Source organism: Asterias amurensis, chromosome 1, assembly GCF_032118995.1.
Source record: "Asterias amurensis chromosome 1, ASM3211899v1".
NCBI lineage: Eukaryota > Metazoa > Echinodermata > Asteroidea > Forcipulatida > Asteriidae > Asterias > Asterias amurensis.
Genome location: NC_092648.1, coordinates 30,662,904 through 30,685,530, shown reverse-complemented (window position 1 = coordinate 30,685,530; position 22,627 = coordinate 30,662,904). Strand labels below are relative to the sequence as shown.

At 38.6% G+C, this 22,627-nt stretch overlaps 1 protein-coding gene across 5 annotated transcripts in view; it reads left to right on the top strand.

Moving 5' to 3' along the window:
* Positions 1–22,504, top strand: part of LOC139936551 (vitamin D3 receptor B-like) — a 272,855-nt gene extending 250,351 nt beyond the window's left edge. For all 5 annotated transcript variants that reach the window (XM_071931399.1, XM_071931408.1, XM_071931382.1 and 2 more), the window contains 4 exons: positions 7,628–7,872; positions 11,310–11,536; positions 11,920–12,730; positions 17,661–22,504. In XM_071931399.1, the coding sequence (XP_071787500.1) occupies positions 7,638–7,872; positions 11,310–11,536; positions 11,920–12,730; positions 17,661–17,905 (1,518 nt within the window). In that variant the 5' untranslated portion in view covers positions 7,628–7,637 and the 3' untranslated portion in view covers positions 17,906–22,504. The remainder of the gene's footprint in view (positions 1–7,627; positions 7,873–11,309; positions 11,537–11,919; positions 12,731–17,660) is intronic.
* The last annotated feature ends 123 nt before the right edge of the window (positions 22,505–22,627 follow it).

The window sequence follows — 22,627 nt, the reverse complement described above, 5'->3', positions numbered from 1 at the left end:
CATAGTGCATTGGTTGAATGAATCAAGTACTCAGTATTTAAGCGGCTGAAATACTGGTGATCAGCCTAACCTTGTAATTGATGTATTCGACTCCCTTACTCTCTTCCAAAACGTCATATAATAACAGTCGTCTGTATTGCTGAAAAAGCTTGATACTGTGATGAGTTTGGTTCTCTTTTCAATTGTTCCATTCTATCAGAATGTCTGGTATTTGAATCATTCAATTAACCATTACCATTGCTCATGTCCGTACAGAAACTTTTGATTACAAATCAGTTTTGAAGAAATGACCCGACGGCCTTTTCTAAGGCCAAGGCCGTTCCTGCTAATACTTCTTCAAGAAGTTTCCCCTCCACTTTCCAAGTTTTGTGATCACAATGCTTCTTTTTGCTGTATTTTATCAACTTTTGAAAAGAGCAAAACAAAACTTAAAGGCTATTATACATCTGGCTGACAAAATTTTTTTTTTTCTTCTTCAAGTATTCAAATAATTTTGATGGTGTAAATCAAAATCATTGATGATAATTAATCAGGTTACTTATCGGTGCCTTTCATTCCCCTAAATGCGGCTTATAATACTCTCAAATCTCAAAGCAATTCCTAATTCTGGCCAAAGTGACAACAAAAACCCATTGACTGATGAATTACCCTCAACCACTAAACAGTCTGCAATTTCAGCAAAGCTATTATTCGCAGAATTTACAAAGTGAAACCCACACATTCAAAGCTTAAAGATAAAGATAGGAGCACTTTCCGAGCAAATTAATTTGAGATATTTCTTTTATTGCCTGCCATTAAGCTTTCTTAAGCAGCCAGAAGAAAAAAAAACAAGTAAAATCTAATAATAAAGTGATCTGCATTGAGGAGCTGTATAGAGATATGAATCTACTGACAGCATTGTATGGCCGTTCTATTGACTCGTGAGATCGTTAGCAAGATAACAGAGAAGTCAACAAGGCTTTAAAGTATTCATGACAATCAATTTCTAAATTGCATTATTGTACAACTCTGTTTAAAGGAATGTGCAAGTTATTTCATGTGAGGTTTTTTTTGACAGAACATTTTGAAAAATGCTTTGATAAATTTTGCACAGTAGAGACGCAGTCTATTCGAAAAGATTGAAGCAAACTTGATGTTAGCATTGCTTCATCTCTGAATAGAGAACCTGTGAGATATATTTATAAAGAAATGTTTCTGTGTGACTGGTTTGTCCCAGTCTCTCCTTCAGGCAGGGAATTGTTTCCTCAATTACTCTTGAACCGGATTGTGCCTTGAAGTTAATATCCAGGGTTCTCACCAACCTAGTGTATCAGATTGATACTCTTGAATTGCACCGCAAGCAAAAATAATTTAAGATCAAACTTGAACTTAAAAAATCAAGAAACAAGAACATTTATAATTGTCCAGATTGCAAACTAGAGATTTTAATGTCAAACAGAAACAACAAATCAGTACATTCCCAGCTTGTTTCAATTTAGCGTGCTTCAGCCAAACTTGTAAATTTCAATCCGGAGTGCCCCAGTTTAGGAAAATCCTGGGTTCCTGAACATTAAACAAATCCTGCTTGACTGAAGATTTTCAAAAGCCTTCTTGAAAAAGGTGAAACAAAATTTGTATGGGCAATTGTAACTTGGACTATTTGTACTCAAAGGTTCAATCATACAACCAAAAATGAAATCACAGAAATTGTTTTAACATCGTTCGGTTGTCGATGTCAGTCATGATACTGTACTGTTCAGAGAATTTCCCCCATCATTACGTGAAAGCTTAGATCAAAATGAAGACATTTTTACCTGTAACATTAGAAGTGGTTTTGCAAAGTGCTGTGGGATTGCTGGTGAGGAATTTTAAGGAGGGGGGAGAAAAAAATCCACAAAAAAATTCAATTATCTTTCAACTGATTTTGCTGGCCCCACTCCTCCACAGACTGTTATTACAGACAGCCGTATAGGTGTGAACAACAGGGAAAAAATTAACACATGCTGGCTTGGGTCCCTTCGCCAGGATCTTGCGGAGTGGTGCACGTTGTATGTGGGTCAGCAATGACAACTAGAGCATGAATGTACAAACGCGCTAGGACAGTGTGCAACGACGCTGGCTAGTGCTAAATTGGTGCGGTGATCCAGGGGGGGCTGCATAGATCAGGCGCGGGCGAGAGGAACGGAGGAACGGTTGGAGCAGGGAATGAAGCATACATTGGCTTTGTCCTGTGGCATGGCCGTTGCATAAACAAACTCAAGCATTAGGCACAAGAAGAGTTTAATCTGTAGAAAATGGGATATGTTAATCAGTGGGGTTATTTATTTGTTATTTATGTACTAAACAGGTTGATTTAGAGTCAGATAACTAGAATATGACAGCCGGGCTTTGTTTCTTTTGATGAGTGCCGAAGAAAATGTTGAAGAGGACATTGTCTTGTCAGCCAGCCATAGTACAATCAACATGTTCTGCATTGTTGATATATGTAATATCAGTTTGGCAGCGAAGCCCCAATTATGTTTAGTTTCATCCAAATTGTATCTTGGGAATAGTAGTGTCTATTATGGTAAACACAGACCATATCATAAATAATGCTACTGAATCAGCTACAAGATGCTGTATTACTTGAACTATAGCCCAATCTGATTCCCCCCCCCCACCCCCCAAAAAAAGAAAAGAAAAAAAAAGAGAAAAAGAAATTGTTCAGTTACAAATATCAAATCTAAGTTCATGGATCCGTACTACAAATTCAACCACCGTGCCGAATGTTTTATGCATGTTGCAATGCCATTATTGTTGTCACCACTTCATCAAACAACCATTGGTGGACCATGAGTCACAGTATAGCAAATGCCCACTTAAGAACTGAATAAATTTTATACAAGATGTCTGATACTACCCATATTAAAGTGAGTCTAGAGAGAGAGAGAGAGAGAGAGAGAGAGAGAGAGAGAGGGATCGAGCCACCCTCCTTCTAATTTCTTCAAGATGGTTTATCTTTTCCCACCCACTTCATCTACAAGAAATCAGCATCTCTGAGACAACCCTCTTGTTTAAAAGAGAACTATCAGTGCATGCACCGGGCATTGTACTATATAATCAGCTAGTAGCAAACAATTTAACCCCAAACTAACTGTAACGTTGCCGTCCGTCCATGGTAACTTTACTTCACCTGAAGTTATTTTTTTTGTGATGAATGTTTTTTTTCTTGGGGAGTTCATATGATTGGAGTGGATGCTAATGGTAGCGCTGAGGGATTATTTCCCCACAGCGGTGACTTGGATTTTGATACATGCAAGTCAGACCGCTATGAAGGGGGGCAAAAAATACGATCCGGCAGTATTGGGTGTGATTGTCTGCAGCTTAAGCAGAAAATTGAACTTCTACATGGTACTGTCAAAACATGTGAACCGTCAGCTCCTTTGAACTTAGAGCGCACAATGGCGGCTTTTGTTGGGCCGATGAAATGCCAGCTTAAGGGAGTTTAGAGTCCCATACGGAACGGCTAACGAAGCTTGCATGTTTGAGCCGTTGGATAAAGAGACAGGGTGGTACTTCTTGTCAGGTAGTCCGAGCCAGGTCTGAGCGTGGAGTGGCAACTTAAGTCAATACGCTTTTTTGGGGCGGGCAGCCGGCTGTGAAATGGCCATTCTACTGCTGTGTTTGTACAGGCTGCTCTTGTCGCGGCCTCCCTACTGTGAACCCAAGCCCTAACTTTCCCACTGATGCCTAACTGGTGATGGGACAAAACCTACTCCATGCTGAGAAATAGTTACTGTTATCGAGTCTTATATACTCTCAGTTCCCCCAAGTTCAGCGCTTCCGCCTCCCTGGCTTCTATTGTTGGTTCTTTGTCAGCTTCTGTATAACCAAATAATTTTTTAACTCTAGTAGGAAGCATTATGTGGTAAAAGCTGAGACCGATTAGGCAATGACGCAGCAACCCTACAGTATACACTTTTCTTGTAGTTTTTTCTTTCTTTCTTCGTGAAAAATACATGACCATTATTGTTGATTATGGGACTACAGCATTGTATCATGTACTTAAGGGTTGGCAAGCCTCGTGTACCATTCTTGAAAGAACAGGTTTATATTTGGAAAGATTTAAAAGTCTCAAAGGTACTGTGACTTTGATCCTATTTTTAGTTTAATGTATTTATTTTTCCTTTGGGACATGTCTCATTGTCCTGTGATAACTACAGCAAAAGTTACCAGATGATATATAACTCAATCTTATAAAATTGAGCGCATTTTAGAAGAAAAAAATCAGAGGCTGTTGTGAACTAACAGTTACTTGAATCGCTAGTCAAGGGACGGACATTTGGTACAGAGGTTCACTTGTGAATCAGTACTTGCCTGTTTGCTATTGGACATGAGGAACTAGGTCACCCAATAACCCAACTTCCCCAGAATGCTAGTAATTTATAAATCTATCATTTCCTTATTCACTTAGGTCTTGGATCTTAATTTAGCGTTCTTGCTTTATAAGCAATACTGATAGTCGGGGGTCTGTTCCACGAGGGGCTCAAAATGAGAAAAACAACTTTTTTTATTCAAATACTAAAATTTAAGTGTATAATTTTAAAAAAAGGTTGCAGTTTCGTTTTACAAAGAATTTGTTTTTTTGTTTCTTTGGAACAGTGTTTGTTATTTGAGGAACAAAGATGCAGTTTCGTTTTCCAAACAATTTGTTTTTGCTCCTGAGGTACAAGAACCTTTTACATTTAGTAAACATGATTAAATAACTTAAAGAAAAGAAAGGAATCTGGAATACAAAGAACCATATTACATAATTCTAAAAATGCTAATTAAAAATGAAACTCTTTTAGCAGAAAGCCAAACAGGTTGGCTGATTAAAACACAATTTAAAAAAAAAAAACTCTGCTCTGTCTTTTTCAGCACAGTACAAATTTCCAGACTCTACAGTCATTTATTATCATCATTTCCTACATTTGTTTTTTCTTGTCTAATATCCTGTAATTAGTCTATCATTCCCAAACCTGTTTGTTTACTCTCAGTAATACGAAGGGGGAACCACGGAACAGAAAAAAAACATGGCGTGTTTTTCCATCTTTATCATTTTCTTTGTTGAATCTGTCCTCAATACCTTTCCATGTGGTCCCTGCTCAGTTCAGGGTTCAGAAGTGCAGTTAGCCTCTACACTTGAATCAATAAACTACGGCTGAGTATTACAAGCAATATAGCTAGTGTAATAGAGCTATAGTGTGACCTGCCAGTCAGCTTCATTGGCTGTACTCCGGCTTGACAGACTCGAGTCCAAGGGCGACGTCATATTATTTATATGACAGGCTTCATATCAAGAGCTCGTATCTGAAGAGTACTTTGTTCTGTCTTCTTGTTTGCGGCAACTCTGAGGAGAATCTTAGGTCTTGTCTTTCCTTAGATAGTATTCATCGGTCATTCATCTTTGCATTTTTCCCCCTCACTTTTATCTTTTTGGTCTCTCTAAATGAAACAGCGGTATATAAATGCCCTTTTGTATTGCATTGTACCGATTGCATTGAAACTGGCACCCCAAAACATTTCAAGCACAGAATGAAAAATATGTGTTTTTCATTCGAGAAATTGTGTGTAGATTGAAACTGTTTCACAATGCACTTGTCCTAATCAGGTATATGTCACACCATCTTTACTGTACAGGGCCTAGAAGTGCAAGATTTGCAATTTGATCATTACAAGCAGCGAGACTGCCGTTACCATGATAACACCTCAACAAACAGTCGCCACTGACATGTGATTCGGCCCTGACAAACAAGTCGACTTAAAAGTAATTAAAAACAAATAATGAATGTTTGGAGGACGTAAAGGTTGAATTAATCAGCGAGGGTGAACTTGAGAAAATGAAAAAGCAATAAAAAGTAAACGTTGTGGCGACACTCTGAATGGGAGCCACTTCCATCATTTTGGAAGATGCCTTCATTCTTCATACTATATTGCGCTGTTGTGATTAAACACTGGGGTTGAAGTGCTGACCAATCTTTTTCTAAGAAATTCATCATTGCCAAAAGCTTATTGCAGAATGAGCAGGGCAAAGTTCAGATTAGTTTCCAATCCCTATTTATTCCCTGCAATCCTTAATGTTTCAAGCTCTCAATTTATTCTGGGGGGTTTTCAAGACAGACTCTACTGTTGCAGATTGGAAGACATCTGTCAACTTAGTAGGTGGGGATAAAAACGTGAGTGAGGTTTCGATTAAAACACAATTGGGGTTAAAGTCCCTGCCATTTATTTCTATGAGACTAAGCTTGTGCGATGACAGACAGGGTGCTAGTGTACATGAATCGTCACTGAAATTACCCAAGCAATTAGAAGCTGTAGTATCAGGGGTATGGGGTGTCATACCAACCTAACGACCTTGTGTGGAAAGATGACGAAGAATCCGTCAGCCCATAAATAAACACCATCTTGACGTTTTGTTTGTTAATGCTGTTCTAAAAAAGCCAGTCTGTAAAAATCGTCAGCTACCCCCCCCCCCCCCCCCCAAAAAAAAATGATGTATAAAAGATAACTTTAAAAAACAACATTGATTGAGTGAAAGCAGGCGCAGCAAGGTCAGTACGGATTAATTATAAATAGAAAGTGATCCTAATTCAAGATGAAACCATAATTGATGGCGTGTCTTAAGGAGGATGGATGGGTGCTGATGATGCAGTCTTGTTGTGAAGGGCGGCTTCTGGAGGAAGCAGGAACGTGTTTGCAATCGTAGCTCCTGTGTGTACAATTACCGCCCAAGAATCCGCAGAGTGGCAAAGCGGTACATCTCTTCATATACTTTTAGTGAAACTTTCATTTTGACTTGACGTCATAAATGGAGCACTCCGTCAGGGGACGGCATTCTGGTAAAACGTTTGATTGAGGAGCAGGGGCTCATGCATCACCATGATGATTGCAGATTAACACCGACAACAAAATACTGACGACAAGGGCGGCATTTGTAGCAGCGGCTTTTAAGATTAGAGATGCTGTGTTTCCTAGCTTTAGCCACATTTTCCAGGTCAATTAAACCACAAATAGCTGAGTTTGTAGATTCAGTAGTTTATATCCATGGTTGATCATTAATTTCTCTTTTATTAGCCTTCGAGAAAAACTCTTCTAGGGTTGATACTACAGGCCATTAACTATTTTTTGCATTTATACCATAGTCCTTTTGGTTAGTAAGCAGTTTGCAACAGCTAATTCTATATTCTCATTTCTCTTTTTTCTGACATTTTTGCCTTTCTTGTTCTTGTTAGTTATAAACTCTCTGCCTGCATCCCATCCCTTTTGTTTCACGACCTTTTTTTAATGTCATTGTGTATGTCTTCCGACCTTCCCAATGTCAAGTTGGCAATAACTGTCAAGGAGAGACTCGGAGGTGGACAGACACTTTGCCATCATTGAATTACACATTCCGCTCAGAAAGCACAGTTCATTTTATGCCTCCCTGTATGACTTGCATGTCACATTTTGTAACTGATCGACAATTGCTTCGCTTTTCTACAACCGTTTTAACCCAAGTATCCAAGATATTGCTTTCACAAGAGTGTAATTCTATCGCTTCACATTTGTACAAAATTGAGTCCTGTTATTCTCAGTTTGAACAAGGAAATAATTTTCTTCCCTTTTTTTTTCTTTCTGTGTGTTGCAGATTTGAAAAGATGTCGATGGATTACACAAAACAGAAGTGCCTTGTGTGTGGAGACAAGGCGAGTGGTTTGCACTACACAGTAATCTCCTGTGAGAGCTGTAAGAGCTTCTTTGGACGCAAGATCAAGAGCAAAGCCAAGTTCACATGTGAGGCGAATGGCAACTGTGTAATGGACCTGTACACCAGACGTCACTGCCCTGCTTGCAGGTTAAAGAAGTGCCTAGATGTGGGAATGAAACCAGAAAGTGAGTATTTCTTTTCTTCTTCTTTTTTAGGTCAAATAGTTGCAATATTGAAAGAGAAAATCAGCACTTTTGGGAGAGAAAACCAGCGCTTTTACTCTACTTTGGGGTTGTCTCTCCACTTATTTTTATATGCATTTTTTTTTTCTTTGATATATTTTTCTGAAAACCTCATTTCAAATATAGCTGAGCTTTCAAATATTTTAAAGTTGTTCGCAATGTTTTCTTTGTAGGCCCCATTATTTATATATTCCAGTTTGGGGGACTAAAAGAAAAGAGTGTGAAAAGACGGCATAATCATATTGTGGTGGGTAGAAGAATTCATAAGACAAGACACTTTTATGCAAAGATATGCAACTTGTGACATTTAGACTCACTTCACAACTAACTTTACATACATGTACATGTATATACCCAAGATTAAGAGGAGCTTTACATTTTAAAACTATCCGGCTTTATAGCTGTATTTACTGCTGGATGCTGGCCAAGCGCTTTTACTCGGAAAGACAACAATGCAAACCCCAGTGGAGAGGCCAGGCATGCTGGTGACGGAATGGCCTCAGCGACTTCTCTGATTGGCTGTCCTGGATAGTTCAGCAAGGTCAAGTTGTTAAGTCTTTACGGAGGGTTAATAGTCTTAGAGTTGACTTAGTCCTTTCAAGGTTCGAGTGAGTGGGGTTTAAGATGTTGTCCGCTGTGAGTTTTTTGTTTTTAGATTATCACCATGGAGAGAATCAAGTCAATAAGGTTTCAGTGCAGCTGATTTATCAACATGTGGAAAGCGAAACTGTGGTATTTTTTTGAGGAATTCTTTGTGTTGATGGATGGTGTTTACCACATTCCAGGTTGACAGTTTACTATATGAGGTCACAGTGCTTACTGGTGAAGACACATTTATAACATGTCCTAAGTTGTGCTGGTTTGCAGGGGGAGCATCTTGTTCTGTTCTTTTTAGAGTTTATGTAAAATAAGATGTGAACATTTTACCGAGAGAAAAGAGCTCTGTTTTTGTCTTGGTCATGAATAAAACATGGTGTGTAGAGTGACCATTGATTGCTTTGTTAAAACAAGCAGTTCTTGGTTCTGGTTTTGGTTTCGATAAGCTTTTCTAAGCTTAATTGGTACTCCACCAATTCATTTCCCAAATGAGGTTTGGAATACTAGTTCTCTTTAAAGCCATGTTGTCAACCAATTGCTTTAGCTTTCCTTTAATTGAGGAAACAAATTCCGACAGTGGATCACCGGCTGCTCTGTGCAATTCAAAGGTCACATTGTAACTACAGACATCACAGCCAGGGGTCGAACCCCCACGACCTCCAGCTTATTAGTGTACCATTGATCGGAGCAATCAAGAGGGTTAACCTTTGACCCAATTGGTCTGGGGTCAAGTCTACGAGCCTTCTGTTTCCTTATCGCTTACCCCATTCCCCACCAGGTGCTTGTACTGTAATCACGAGACTCAAGTGTTCACACCAGGCTGTCTTAATTGGTAAATTGAAACCCCCCTCATTTTCTCACCGTGTGGATATTTAGCGGTTAACGAGGTGCTGCAGCTTCGATGGTTCTCCCTCTGTGTTATTGGTTAGCTGGGCCTGTGAATCAACGGAGGTATAATAAAAATGGGGTGTCTATGTACAGTTGCAAATCATACTGTGAAGTCTCGTGATGGGAATCGGAAATGAATTCCCATGTTGTAACTGTGCAGATGGACGTAAAAGTGGGTTGGATGAGTGTCAGTTAAAACCAGTGCATACTCCAGGTGTCTGTCAGTGTCTGTTCGAAAGGTGTGTAGGACACTATGGACAGGTTTTAAACCAGTTCGTCTGGGTGAATAGCAAGAGCACATTCTGGTTGTTTTGGTTGGTTTTTATTGTAATTGAGTTATCCTGCTTTGTGAAAATTTATTATGTATTTATAAGCTGCTTGTATTTGTTAACTTAAAGGCAGTGGACACTATTGGTAATTACTCAAAATAATTATTAGCATAAAACCTTTCTTGGTGATGAGCAATGGGGAGAGGTTGATGGTATAAAACATTGTGAGAAACGGCTCCCTCTGAAGTGCCATCGTTTTCGAGAAAGAAGTAATTTTCCACGAATTTGATTTCGAGACCTCAGATTTAGAACTTGAGGTCCCGAAATCAACCATCTAAACGCACACAACTTCGTGTGACAAGGGCGTTTGTTTCTTTTATTATTATCTCGCAACTTCGATGACCGATTGAGCTCAAATTTTCACAGGTTAGTTATTTTATGCATATGTTGAGATATACCAACTGTGAAGGCTAGTCTTTGACAATTACCAATAGTGTCCACTGCCTTTAAGGCAAATATTGGGAAGAAAAGTTGAAAAGGTGATCCAGTTTGAAAGTATGCTTTTTATCATTTACTAAAATGTCATGAACCTGCCTTCCACTCTTGGAAATACAACAAAACTGTGATCTACATTGAAAGTAAAGAATTTAAACGTTTGTCCTGTGTTAACTGCACAAACTCCAACCATCAATCCTACATGCCTGCCATTGAATATAACATGTACAAGGTGGAAAATGAAAATTACCGTAGAAATTGCACCATGTAGCAGGCAGCCAGGCAGAAGAAGAACACCATCTAGAAAAAACAAAATGGCCCCAAATAAGACACAGTCCTTTTTTTTTTTATGTCTTCTCCTTTTCCGCCTTCACCCCCGTTGGATTGCCCGCAGGCAAGTGTAGCAGGCGCTCAGCATTGTAACCTGGTGACATTATATAGAAGTCGGGAGAACTACAAGTGAGGCACACATGTCGTTTGCAGTGGGGGGGGGGGGAATAATGCACACTCCACTGCCAGTTTGGATCGATGGTCGCATCAGCCCCTATTGCCCCGGACCACATCTGGCATTGAAATTGTACATTAATTCTACTACGGAATTCTCTGTGACTTGGGGGCTCTTCTGTTTATAGATGTTGCAATAATAACTACATGTAGACACGGTACATGCACTTTAGATGTGCTCAATGCGACGTAACACTGACGACTGTAAATTGGCTGCACCAAATAAATGTTGATTGTTATAAGCAAAACAATTCTAAGAATTAGATGGGGGTGGTTAAAAGAAGGCGTGACATACAAAAGCGGCCACAAGTGCTGATATCCTGAAGACACCTTACAAAGTTATTTGAAGGGTTCCTCAAATGCACAAGGTAGCGTATCAGGCCAATTCGCTCAAATTGCGAGCCGATACTCACAAATTGTTCTTTAAAAAAAATATTTTTTAATTTTTTTAAATTTTGTATCACTAGTTTTTACGAAATGATCTGTTCACGGAATTTCTGTTTCAAATTAAAATTTAAGTGAAAGAACTGCTTATGCCTTTCAAACTAACATTAAAGGTTGCAGTTACACTTGAGTTCTTTGGTATCATTTCTCAAAGTAATTGTTTTCCTATTTGTTATCCATCAGGAGTATGGGATGAAAAGCGTCTGGAAACAAGAAAACCCCTGGAACGCAAGAACAAGAAGAAAAACAATCACATACCTCCCCCGCCCCCACAGCAGCTTGCCCCGCCCGTCAGCACATCAGTGTCCACACCGGAGTCGACGCCTCGACTTAGTAGAGACCAAGAAGAGTTAGTAGATAGTCTCAGGAGAGCTAAGACCGATGCATCACACGCAAATGCACCAATTAAAGTAAGTAGAGAAGAAATAGTGTACCTTGTTTTTCTAGACAGATTCGTACAGTGTTTTGATTCCCTGTATGCCAGCAATGGTCTTAGCAATGGTGATTGATAAAGGGCACCAGACTAATTCCCCTGCCAGCCTCAATTTCACAACATATTATTTGAATGGGAGAAAGAAACAAAGACCAGGACTGGAGAGGTAAATAAACAGCCGCTCATCAAAGACTTTGCCATTATCAGACAATCAGAAATTAAGTCATTAAAATATTGTAAGTTATTAGCATCAACCACTGTGTCTTTCCTCCTTGTTTAGGTAACCCCATTATGTAACATAAATAAACTGAACACAATTATGCCACTTTTTAATATGTTTTCTCAACCTTTTTCTTGCAGCCTACAGGAAAATTTGATGAGATTCTGCAAAAGATGATGGAGACGTTGATGGGACATAAGGGTATGTCAGGAGGACCAATGTTTGACATGAGCAGAATGATGAAATTCCCTGGCTTTCCAATGCACAAACAAAATGGTGTCACATCCAATGCACCCATGGACCTAACCCAATTGTGCCCCCCACCGGGATTTAGCGGGTTTGGGGGCCCCCGACTTAACAGGGAGAACTGCAATAACTCCTCATCCGAACAGTCCCATAAGTCGCATATGGTCAGCGTTAAACAAGAGGTGGTCGACACGGGTTATGATTGCGTGACGGAGAAGCAAAATTCCTGCATGGGGAACGTGGAACTCAAACCAGAGGGGAGGGGTCTTGGGATGCCGCCCGGTATGCCACCCGGTCTGCCACCAGGTATGCCACCAGGTATGGCACCACCCCCAGGGGGACCGCATATTACGCAGGAGATGGTCATCTACAACATGACTCTCTTAGGTGTTGTCATCAGACAAACTGTTGCATTCACAAAAGCCATCCCTGCCTTCAGGAGTCTGTCCTACGAGGACCAAGCAGTGCTTGTCAAGAACGCCATACTGGAAATCCTCATGATTCGATGCGCGGAGAACTACATTCCAGAGCGCAACTCCATCGTCGATGACATCACGGGCAGCGAGTGGAGCATTGAGGCCATGCTCGCGTCAGGGTTTGCAACGTCAGCGGCGCCCTCGTTGAAATTTGTACAGGCGTTGCACGGTATGATGCTGACAAGGGAGGAGTTTGCCCTTCTACAGGCCATCACGATAATTTCACCTGGTAGGAATAATCTCACATAAACCTTTAAATCACCCCCAATCCTAAAGAATCCATGGCTTGTTTTTGCTTTGCATTTAATGGATTTAGTAGATAGGGGTCAGTCATGCAAAACATATATATGTCAAACCATTGGAGCATATCTTAATTTACCATAGATTCAAGTAGATTACTCTCTTTGGCAAACCTTTCTGCCAGAAGCCCAAGGGATTTTGGTGTTCGTATCTTGCATTAAATTCGGTCACCAAATTTCAACAACTTATGGGTAACTGATTTTTACATTAAAAGATTCAAATCATTTAGCGGCCCTTGTTCCAAGAAAATCTATAAACCATTACACCATGTCATTTAAAACCTCGCACACTAAGTTCGGGCTTGTAACCTGACGCAGACATTGGCGTCCTTGGTTGAAATGTAAGTGACAATGTCTCCCGCGGTTACAAGAAAGTAATACCGTTCCTTTGTTTATCTAGTCAATATTGGGCACAGTCTATAGGCTCGACTATTAATGTTTGCGCACCACACATAGTCAAGAAGACAGGCAACACCGGAGCTTGTTTCAGTATGCACCGTGCACCAAAGTCAATCCGTGATATTGGTCAATGCTTCAATTTCATTCAGATCATATAGTCGGACATAACAACCGATCAAGTCACACATACTGGACGCGTTTTCCTCGCAATCTAATGTTCTATGTTTTTTCCCAGCAAATTTAGGTGTTTGCCACTTTTAAAGTTTGCAAGTATAGTTGCTGTAATATTAGTAAATGCACTGTAAGAAACTGGAGATATACCCAGAAACTAAATATTCTGTGCCCGTGAAGGAATATCTAGGTGAAGGTCAATCAATTTTGTTATGAAGACTTTCCTGTCCTATATGTACCCCACAGGAGACATGTCGAAAAACTTCTAGAAACGTTTGACTCAAAATGCATAACAGTGAATTGTGTAAAGGCAAATAAAAGAGAACGCTTTTCTTATAAAGACAGGAAACACAATAAAGGGTACCACTTTGCATTCGTCACAAACAGAAGTTTATTGGAAAAACTGAACGTGTCAATAGATAAGTTGTACTCTTAATTGTGTTTCCTGTAATAAAGTTGCAACAGATGTTTTTCTTTTTATACCTTATTTGTGTATCTTTTCAAAGAAATGTTCTCTCTTTTTCTGATTTAAAAAGAGGAAATAGTTTGAGACAATTCAAATATGGCCAGTTAATTAATCAAATTGAGAATGTAGGTCCCAATTTTATAGAAATGCTTAAGCGCAAACCTAAGCTAGCTATCAAGGTTTTTTGGAAAGGTTACTTTTCACTAATACCACGTCATGTATAATGTTTGTGGCAGGCTCCCCAATTATTACCAAAGAAAGCTGAAGAATCAGGCCTAGTAGTCAAACCATGCCCAGTCACAGAATCAAGGTATCTACCCAATCCGAATTATGTAAACTCCAACACTAGTCCCTCATAGCTCATTTTTAGGCAATTTAATTTTCTGATATACGTCCCGAGGGTACGCCTTGGCTTGGAGCCACTATTTGGAGGTGTGTGTCGTAGGGTTTAGTGCGGGCTTTAAAATGAAACGACAAAGTCGGGCAAAGTGTGCAAGTGGGTCAAGTTACCCCCGCCATGTAATACAATCGATCAACATGCATGGGCCAGCACTAATCGATGACTTTGGTACAGAAATTAGGTAGGATTTACTCATGTTTCCTGGTTGTTACCCATGTGCATAGCATATGCACTATTTACATGATTGTAAGTAGCAATCGCGTGAAGGACTTGTACAGTCATGCTAGTTATTGGTCGCAACACAAAGCCAATGCTTGTAACAATCTTTTTCTGTAGCTTTCGAGAAAGACTCTGCTAGGCCAAACACCACGTGTATGCAGTGGTGACGGTACCTCTAACCATGGGGGTAGAAAATTACCATGCGGTGATGGTACCTCAAACTTTGTCATCATGGAAAGGTCCCAAACTGTTTCTGTTCATTCTAGTCTTGTTTTGGCTCCATTGAGTGAAATAAGGTGACAAACAAAATGGATGCACCATGGAACCTGCCATTTGAGCTGAATTAACAGTTTTGAGGAAGTGAACAAAATTCATTTCCCTGTTGAAATAAGAGACCCGGTGCAGCAGTTTATTAAAAGCTGCAGGTGTGCTTATACACTCAACTCAATGTTTGAATTTTACACCGCCCAACTTGTGAAAAAATCACAATGGCAAATAGGCTTTAGAGAGTTTTTATTTAAATTTGTTGAGCAGATGTTGTGCACAGGGTACCCTTTCTAAACTTTTGTTTCTACATTGAAATCAAGAGAAGCAAGAGTTCAGACACATTACCAATTCTCAACTTGGTGTGAAACAAACACTTCATAAAAATATCTTGAAAAACTGTAATAAAATAGCGTCACTGATAGGGCATGAAACCAACCTTGGCTGGATATCACAAAGTACTAGGATTCCTCTGAAGATGAGTTGTGAGAGATTTTTGTATTAAGTGACATCGTACTCGGCATCTAAGATTGATACCCAGTCAAGATCAATCTTAGCTCTTTGTGACATCAGCCCCATAAGATTTTTTTTCTTCAATTTTTTTTTGTTTTGTTCAAATTTGAATACCCTGAGAAACTTTAATCAAATTTGTTGTATAGTCATCACTCTCTGCCACTTTACCTTTCTTCCCAGTAATTAATAATCTAATACCAGTCGGGCCCATCCTGTTCTGATAACAGGTGCCAAACTGGTGTCCGTTTCTCCATCCCTCTATTCTCTGACTCCCATTATTATGGTGTCTTCACAAGGTGGAGAGTCAAGGTCCAATGTGCATCCTCTTTCCTGCCTTGGTTCAACACATCCTGTCACTTGTTTCCCTGTCTAGTGAAAAGGCGTCTGTAGAAAACACATGGTTATCTTTTGTTGCGTCATGGTCGGTCCACTCAAAAAGACAACAGCGACTTGGATGTATTAGGTCTGATAGCAAGAGCTACACCTGGTCTATTTGGTAAATGCAAAGAATTGTGGGTTCTCCAGTCTATAGGTTAATACAGAGTCCCTGAAACATTCATTGTCATCTTACATTTCACTAGATACCTGTATGACATAATATAAGTACATGAAAAACAAAAGCAATCTCATGCTATTACCAAAAAAATGAACAACATTTTTCCACAAGAATTATTTTAGGCAAATTTAAAATCATCCAATAATTTTAAACCAGAATTCTAGTGTTCTGGGAAGTTTTACTTCCACTTGTTTTTGCAAAAGAAGATAACCCCAAGTGGCTAAATCTACCATTTAGCACTTGTTTATTCACTTTCATGAGTTTTCAAATTAATTTGCATGGCATAGCATGGTAGTGCAGTCAAGCATACTGGAAACAAGCTCTGGTGTTTCTGATTAGCAGAGTGTGGGTTCGAGTCCCGGTCTTTACACTTGTGTCCTTAAGCAAGACATTTAATCATTATTGTTGTAGGTCCGTGTGTTGTGCATTGCACTATAAAAGAAACTGATACACTTTTTGATAAGAGATGGGTTTCACCCGGGTGTTTTCTGCTATTGCGCCAGAGCACCTTATAGTGTTATGTAAATAAATAGACCTTATTTAAAATATAGCTCCACATACACTGTAGAAAACAATGAGGGCTTTGAGTTGCCCCCTATGCAGCTTCATTTATACAACAACAGGAAACAAATAGTAATACATAAATTTCACATTAATGAAAGCGCAATTATTGTTATTATACAGTAATCAATAAGAAACAAGGAACTGCTTTTTATTTTATTTTATTTTTTATTGTTGTTATTATTTTGTATTTTTATTTGTAGTATATTGTGTTTGGGAGTTCAATCGAAGCTTTAAAAACAAATATTTTACAACAACGCAGTCTGGCCATTGGCCAAGATTGACTCGCACAGTGATTCCACTAAGGTGTTCACAGAATATTAACTTTCACAAAAAACCCTGAGTGGGTCAAATATCAATCATTGTAAAGACATTCTACACATGTACCTAACCATAGTCATCTCTGTTATTTTAAGTCAAGCTTATAAGCATCCTGCCAAAACAAAACATTCAAGAAACCCTAAGCTGTAGAATGTTCAGCATGCTGCATTTATCGCATCGCTATCTTTACCAAGAAAGTACATTGTGGTCATGATCTGACAAACACAAATTGATCCGAGGGAAAGTATTACATGATCGTGGTGAGACAACAAATGGAAAGAAAATGGTATCGTGAATGATAACAAGCAATAATTCTTAATTCAAAGAATTTATTTGTGTAAAATCATTCAAGTTATCTAACCTTGGGTATCCGTTTAAAAGCCTGTAATACTGATACCTAAGTCTATCACACCATTCTTCCCATGAGTACTAGCAGCGTCTGCTCATAAAAATCAAATAACGGGCCGGTTTGTGGCAAGTTGTCCCCGTGCAAACCGCAGCCCTTACCACTCCCTTGATATTCCTTAATGGTGGAGCTAAGTAATATGCACCACATAATGTATCTGGTGTTGTACACATAAAGGCTTTCATTAGGTCATTTTAGAGAGGCTAAGACGAACATATGGGATGGGAAACGTCTTCTACGCTATTAGGTATTACCCTGGTGAAAAGTGCAGTTTGAGCAGGCTGCTTTTGGGAATGGTTGACCATCCTATGGGAATTCACTCACGATTTGTGATTCAACATTTATTTATCTTGCAAATTTGTACCCCAACAAAATTCCATGAAATGTCTATTCTTTATGCACGCCTAAGCAAATGTTTTAGTATTTTTAACCTGCTGTGTAGACACTTTATGCATTTCTCTTACATTGTTTTAGGGATTAAGTTAGAGTGCATCTATACATTACTATTTGCAATAGAAATATAATGTCTAAATGCTTATTGTTATTATTTATACATTTTTATTTTTTTATTATTTATTTTTTAGATCGGCCGGATATTGAGAATCACGAAGAAGTTGAGAAGATCCAGCGGCCAATGGTGGAAACCCTCCAAATGCTGACCAAAGTCAACCATCCTGAGGACAAGGTGTTCTTTGCCAAACTTATCATGAAGTTGACCGACGTTCGAGACCTGGTTACGAGACACATCAACGACCTTATGCAGATGAAGCTACCCGATTCACAGTTTGAGAGTCTCTTCCCGCTTATAACTGAGATCTTCAACGTCTGATAGGCGTCGGGGGGGATGCAGAAAGTTTGTGCCAAATGAACGAAGTCAAGCCAGGATATTGGACAATAGATTGGACAAACATTTGAAAATAAAATCGAATGAGGATTTTTTTTAAAGCAACACGCATGTGGCACTTGATGCGAACTTGGCGGAGGAGATGCAGCAGAGCCGAGATGGGATGTACCCAGTACTGATCTTGAACAATCTCTGAGATAAAAATCTCCCTATTGGACAGAAACTGCCTCTTGTATTGTATGTGACTTATTTGTTAAACGTCTTAGGTCATAGAAAAAAAAATTGACATAATAAGTGAATTAGAGTAGTGTCAAGGGACATAGGAATAAAGGAGCAAGGTTTGCTGATTGAAATCCTTGATGAAGTACGATGGAGATACCCACACCAAGATCATCCATTGGGTTCCCCCTACCCGGTCTGTCTGTTGCTCCGCAGCAAAGCCTGGAGGAAAGGAAGGGCAAAACATTGTAAGCCACAAACCACCCTCAATGTGGGGGGCTTCCCTTAACATCTCCTCTGACAAACAGAATCATCTGAGCCAATCTGTCAAAATGAAGATAAAGTCTGAGAATACAGCAAGATGAAACACCACTAGACATAGTCTTTAAACTTAAAAACTTATCAGTTTAAGTTTTCAAACTATGGGTTCAACTCAGTTGAAGGCGATGATTCTAACTCTTTTCGTCAGGTTGAGAAAGCAACAAATTACAGCTCACCCATGCCTTGTATGTCAATTCCACAGGCAGAAGTTTATAAGTGTAAATGCAAGAAGGGCATTGTCAATAATATTCAACCATGATAAATCTGCCAGGTCCCAGGAGCACCCAGGAGAGATGTTTCCCACCCAGGAGAGATGTCTCTAGAAGACTGTTAGTGTTACCAGATCACACCGTGTCCACATCTAAATTTTGACCAATTTGCAATGCAAACAAACCACGCTAAAGCACATGCCGCTACGCACTTTTTTCGGCTGCTAGAAAAATACAATGCTACCAGCCACTCAGAAAGGGAAATCAACTCGGAAATAGGACTTGCTAGAATTTGCGGCTATGGCTGGACCGTTTTGTCTTCATGCATCGAATGTATGTGGCACCTTAAGCTATAGCCCTAGTCGTAGCCACAAATTCAAATTTGGTCAATGCCTGGACAATTGTTGAACCAATAATATTTATTTTAAAAAGGGGATATTTTTTATCAACAGTAGCAGAAACTTTTTTCGCTGAAATGCTTCAGTGTTCATTTTTTTTGTGCTTCCTCAACCAAAAGAAATGATAATGATGTGCCAAAAATCATTAGTCATCGTGTAAAATAAACCTTTGTGAACCAGGCCTATTGAGCCTAGGAGTTGCAGTCTGTTTAATTGTGAATATTGTACCATTTTATTTGACATTATTTATGTTCCGTCAGTGTTATTTAAGAAACTGCTTTGTGAAATTTGTGAATCGCTTATGCAGGGATTCATATTTCATGTGTGGTTTTAAACGGAAAAGCTTATCATGTGGTGCATGTTATCCTATTGTGTAGTTGTAAATATAATTATGTAAGATATCAGTTTTTTGTAATTAACTGCCTTAATTATACTGATCAGAGATTGGCCAAAACAAATACCCCTTTAATTAAGTTTTACAAAATTAATGAAAAGATGTTCATTCTGTTTGTGTCTATTTCACCAGCAATTTATGTCTTAACCAATAATAAACAACTGATGTTTTTTCTGATTATACCTCCAAATCATGTATTTCAATCGAGAATTTTTTTTTTTTTAAGCTTGTTAAAAAACATATTTAATTTGAACATATCTGACCAGATAAGGATTACCTAAATGCTTAGACATCAATTTATTTATTCATTTGCTATTTTAATAATTATTTCTGATCAAAGTGTTAAAAGTATGTTGTTGGTTTTTCCCATCAAACAGGGACATAACGTTTTGCAGTTTTGAACAGGCATTCAACATTTCAGCTGATAAGCCAATGGTTTCTCAGCTTTGCCGCTGGAAAAAAAATACAGATCAAAGTTTTGCTGTGCCTGGCATTCTCCTCCTTTATGATAATCAGCAGTTGCTTGCCGGTTTAAGTCGACAGCAAACCCAGTAGTTTTCAAACTAATTATCAAGAAGTTATTGTACCAAAATAGTAATTTCTCAACTCTGATTTTGTTCTGTTCGATGTTCGGTTGACGTTTAGTGAAAAAGCAGTTACTATAACTTAGTCTGATGAAGCAACTTGATGGTCAGCTAAACAATGAAACACTTTCTCTACTTGATTGTTAAACATGTTTGTTTATGTGACTAATGTTATTCTCAATTACAATGAATCGATATCAATTTATATCCATACTAAACTATAAAAAAAAACAGAGCATCCATCAATAAAACCAGTCCTACACTCAATATATACACTGTAAGGTGATGCGTTTTACTCCAGAGTGTACATTTTTGTAACTAATCTCCTCTTAAGTTGGACAAACATTTAGCGATTCCTTCTTTGGTTTATGATTTCTGAAAGGCCGTTTCCATGTGGGTATAGCTCTGGCTATGTTTCTGGCTTGATCGCCACTGTGTCATGCGTTGAAGAATATGGTGCCCTTAGCAATACACTTCGTTAACCCCACAGTCATCGATCAAGTTAAAGATGCTATGTCAGATTTTTGGCCGATTTGACCCAAAAAATTTGATTTAAAATTCAATAGGTATTTTGATGGGAGTCGAGAAAGTTACAAGCTTTCATTTGAGCCATTGCTCGAAAAAGTCTGCCAACTATTAGTAGCAGTGAAATAAAGTGCTCAAAATTAGTTTTTGTCGGGATCTCAACAATTTATCACGTGACCAATTCTTATGTGTTTTATAAGAAACGTTTTAAATTTTTGTCATGGTTCCTGACCATTAAAAGTAAAAGTTGAACTTGTTTTCGTTAGAGCGGGTGATACTCTTTGAAATACCATTCACTCAAAAAAATCTATTTCTTAATGCTTTGGGCCAAAAATCTGACATTGCATCTTTAACATTGAAACACTCAAGGTCAGCTTGTGATATGGAAGTCAAAACCATTTTTACTGATTGAAGCTGTGATACACTTTTTTCATACAATTATTATCATTTATTTATTATAACTATGGTTTGTTTTTCTCCTGCTGCCCTCTTCCATAAGAAGACACAATCAATGGCCTTGACCGGGGTAAAAGCAAATTGAGTTTTGTCACCTGAACTACTGAATTATTAATAATTCCTTGACAATTTTGTTTTAAGGAAAATTGTTCTTAAAATGCCAAGCGACAAGTCTTCGTACTTTGTGAGGGCACCCTCATTATCTCTAGTCTGGAGATGCTTTCTTAACCACCCCCCCCCCTCCCAACAGATTTTCATCCATCTCTTTTTGTCAGTTTTACTTTGATCTTTTGTCCGTCTTTCAAGCTCTAATCTCTCCTTGTATTATTTTCATGTGCTTTCTTTTTACCATCTAAACCAACAGTGTCTTTCATATCAAACCTGACAGCCAGTCTCATGAACTTGGGTCAGGGTTTGGTTCCTTTTCAGCAGAAACAAACGATAATTAAGAGATGTCTTAAATAATGGCTCTGGCTAAATTACTTTATTTGCTTCATGGCTTCATCAGCCACATAAAAAAATGCTAAATTTTACACTCGGCCCTTAGATGGTTCCATTCTGGGAAGGGCGAGGTCACAAAGCTCTAGCCTTCTCAAAAAACCTCCTCGATGCATTTTTGGTATTTGTCCAGGGGGAAAAACAAAAACACTGTTGTCATGTTATTATTTCACCGACCATAGAAGTCAAGTTTAGTGTCACGTTTTTCTTGGCAAAGAAAAGTATGCTTTTGTCATCTCACCCGTAGACACAAGTTTGAATCGTACAGTATTTTATAATGTGAGTGTGCGAGAAGTCAATGTGCCAAACGTGGAATGTAGTCGGGTTTGTTTATCTATGGTTATCCTGCAACTCAGAAAAGAATGACCTATAGGTACTTAAAGATGTTTAACAACTAAATCAAATAAAATATTCAAAATTGCTGCACAGAAAAACTGAAATACACGTTTATCATTTGGCTGTGACAAATAAATGACTGTCTTAGATTTACATGTGTGGCCATGGTAACATCAGGAAATGATGTTACTTATTGAATTATATTTCTTCTTCTTCTAATCAATCAGGGCAGGTTTTGTGAATGTACCACTATCTTCCGTGAAATGGAAAGCATGGTATTTGAAGAATGCACCGTAGGTCTTCCAAACTGCTCAAATAACAAAGCGGCTTGTGTGGTCAACTCTCTGACCAAAGCAGTACTGTTAGATGTTTAATGCTTAGTCATAATCAGCTATGACACTGGTGACCCCTCTCTTATTGTTTATTCTGTTATTTCTCCAACCCTTTGAACCTCAATGGCATTTTGCTCGATTTATTTTTATACAAGAGAATGAAGATACGTTCTTAACAAGGACAAGCAAATATTTCACAGGAAATAGTGTCGGTCGATTAAGAAGTTTACTTGAAATCAAACTTTAAAACTTACACAACTTTGTAACCAAAGTGCTAGGAATTTTCATTTTATTTTTTTTTTTTTTTTTTTTTACACAGCCACTCTCTGTCAGTGTTACGGGCTTATGAAATCAATGGGATCAAAGTAATTAAATTATTATAATCAAATATGCAAATGAAATTAAGTGGAATCAATTTATATAATTGTATTTTAA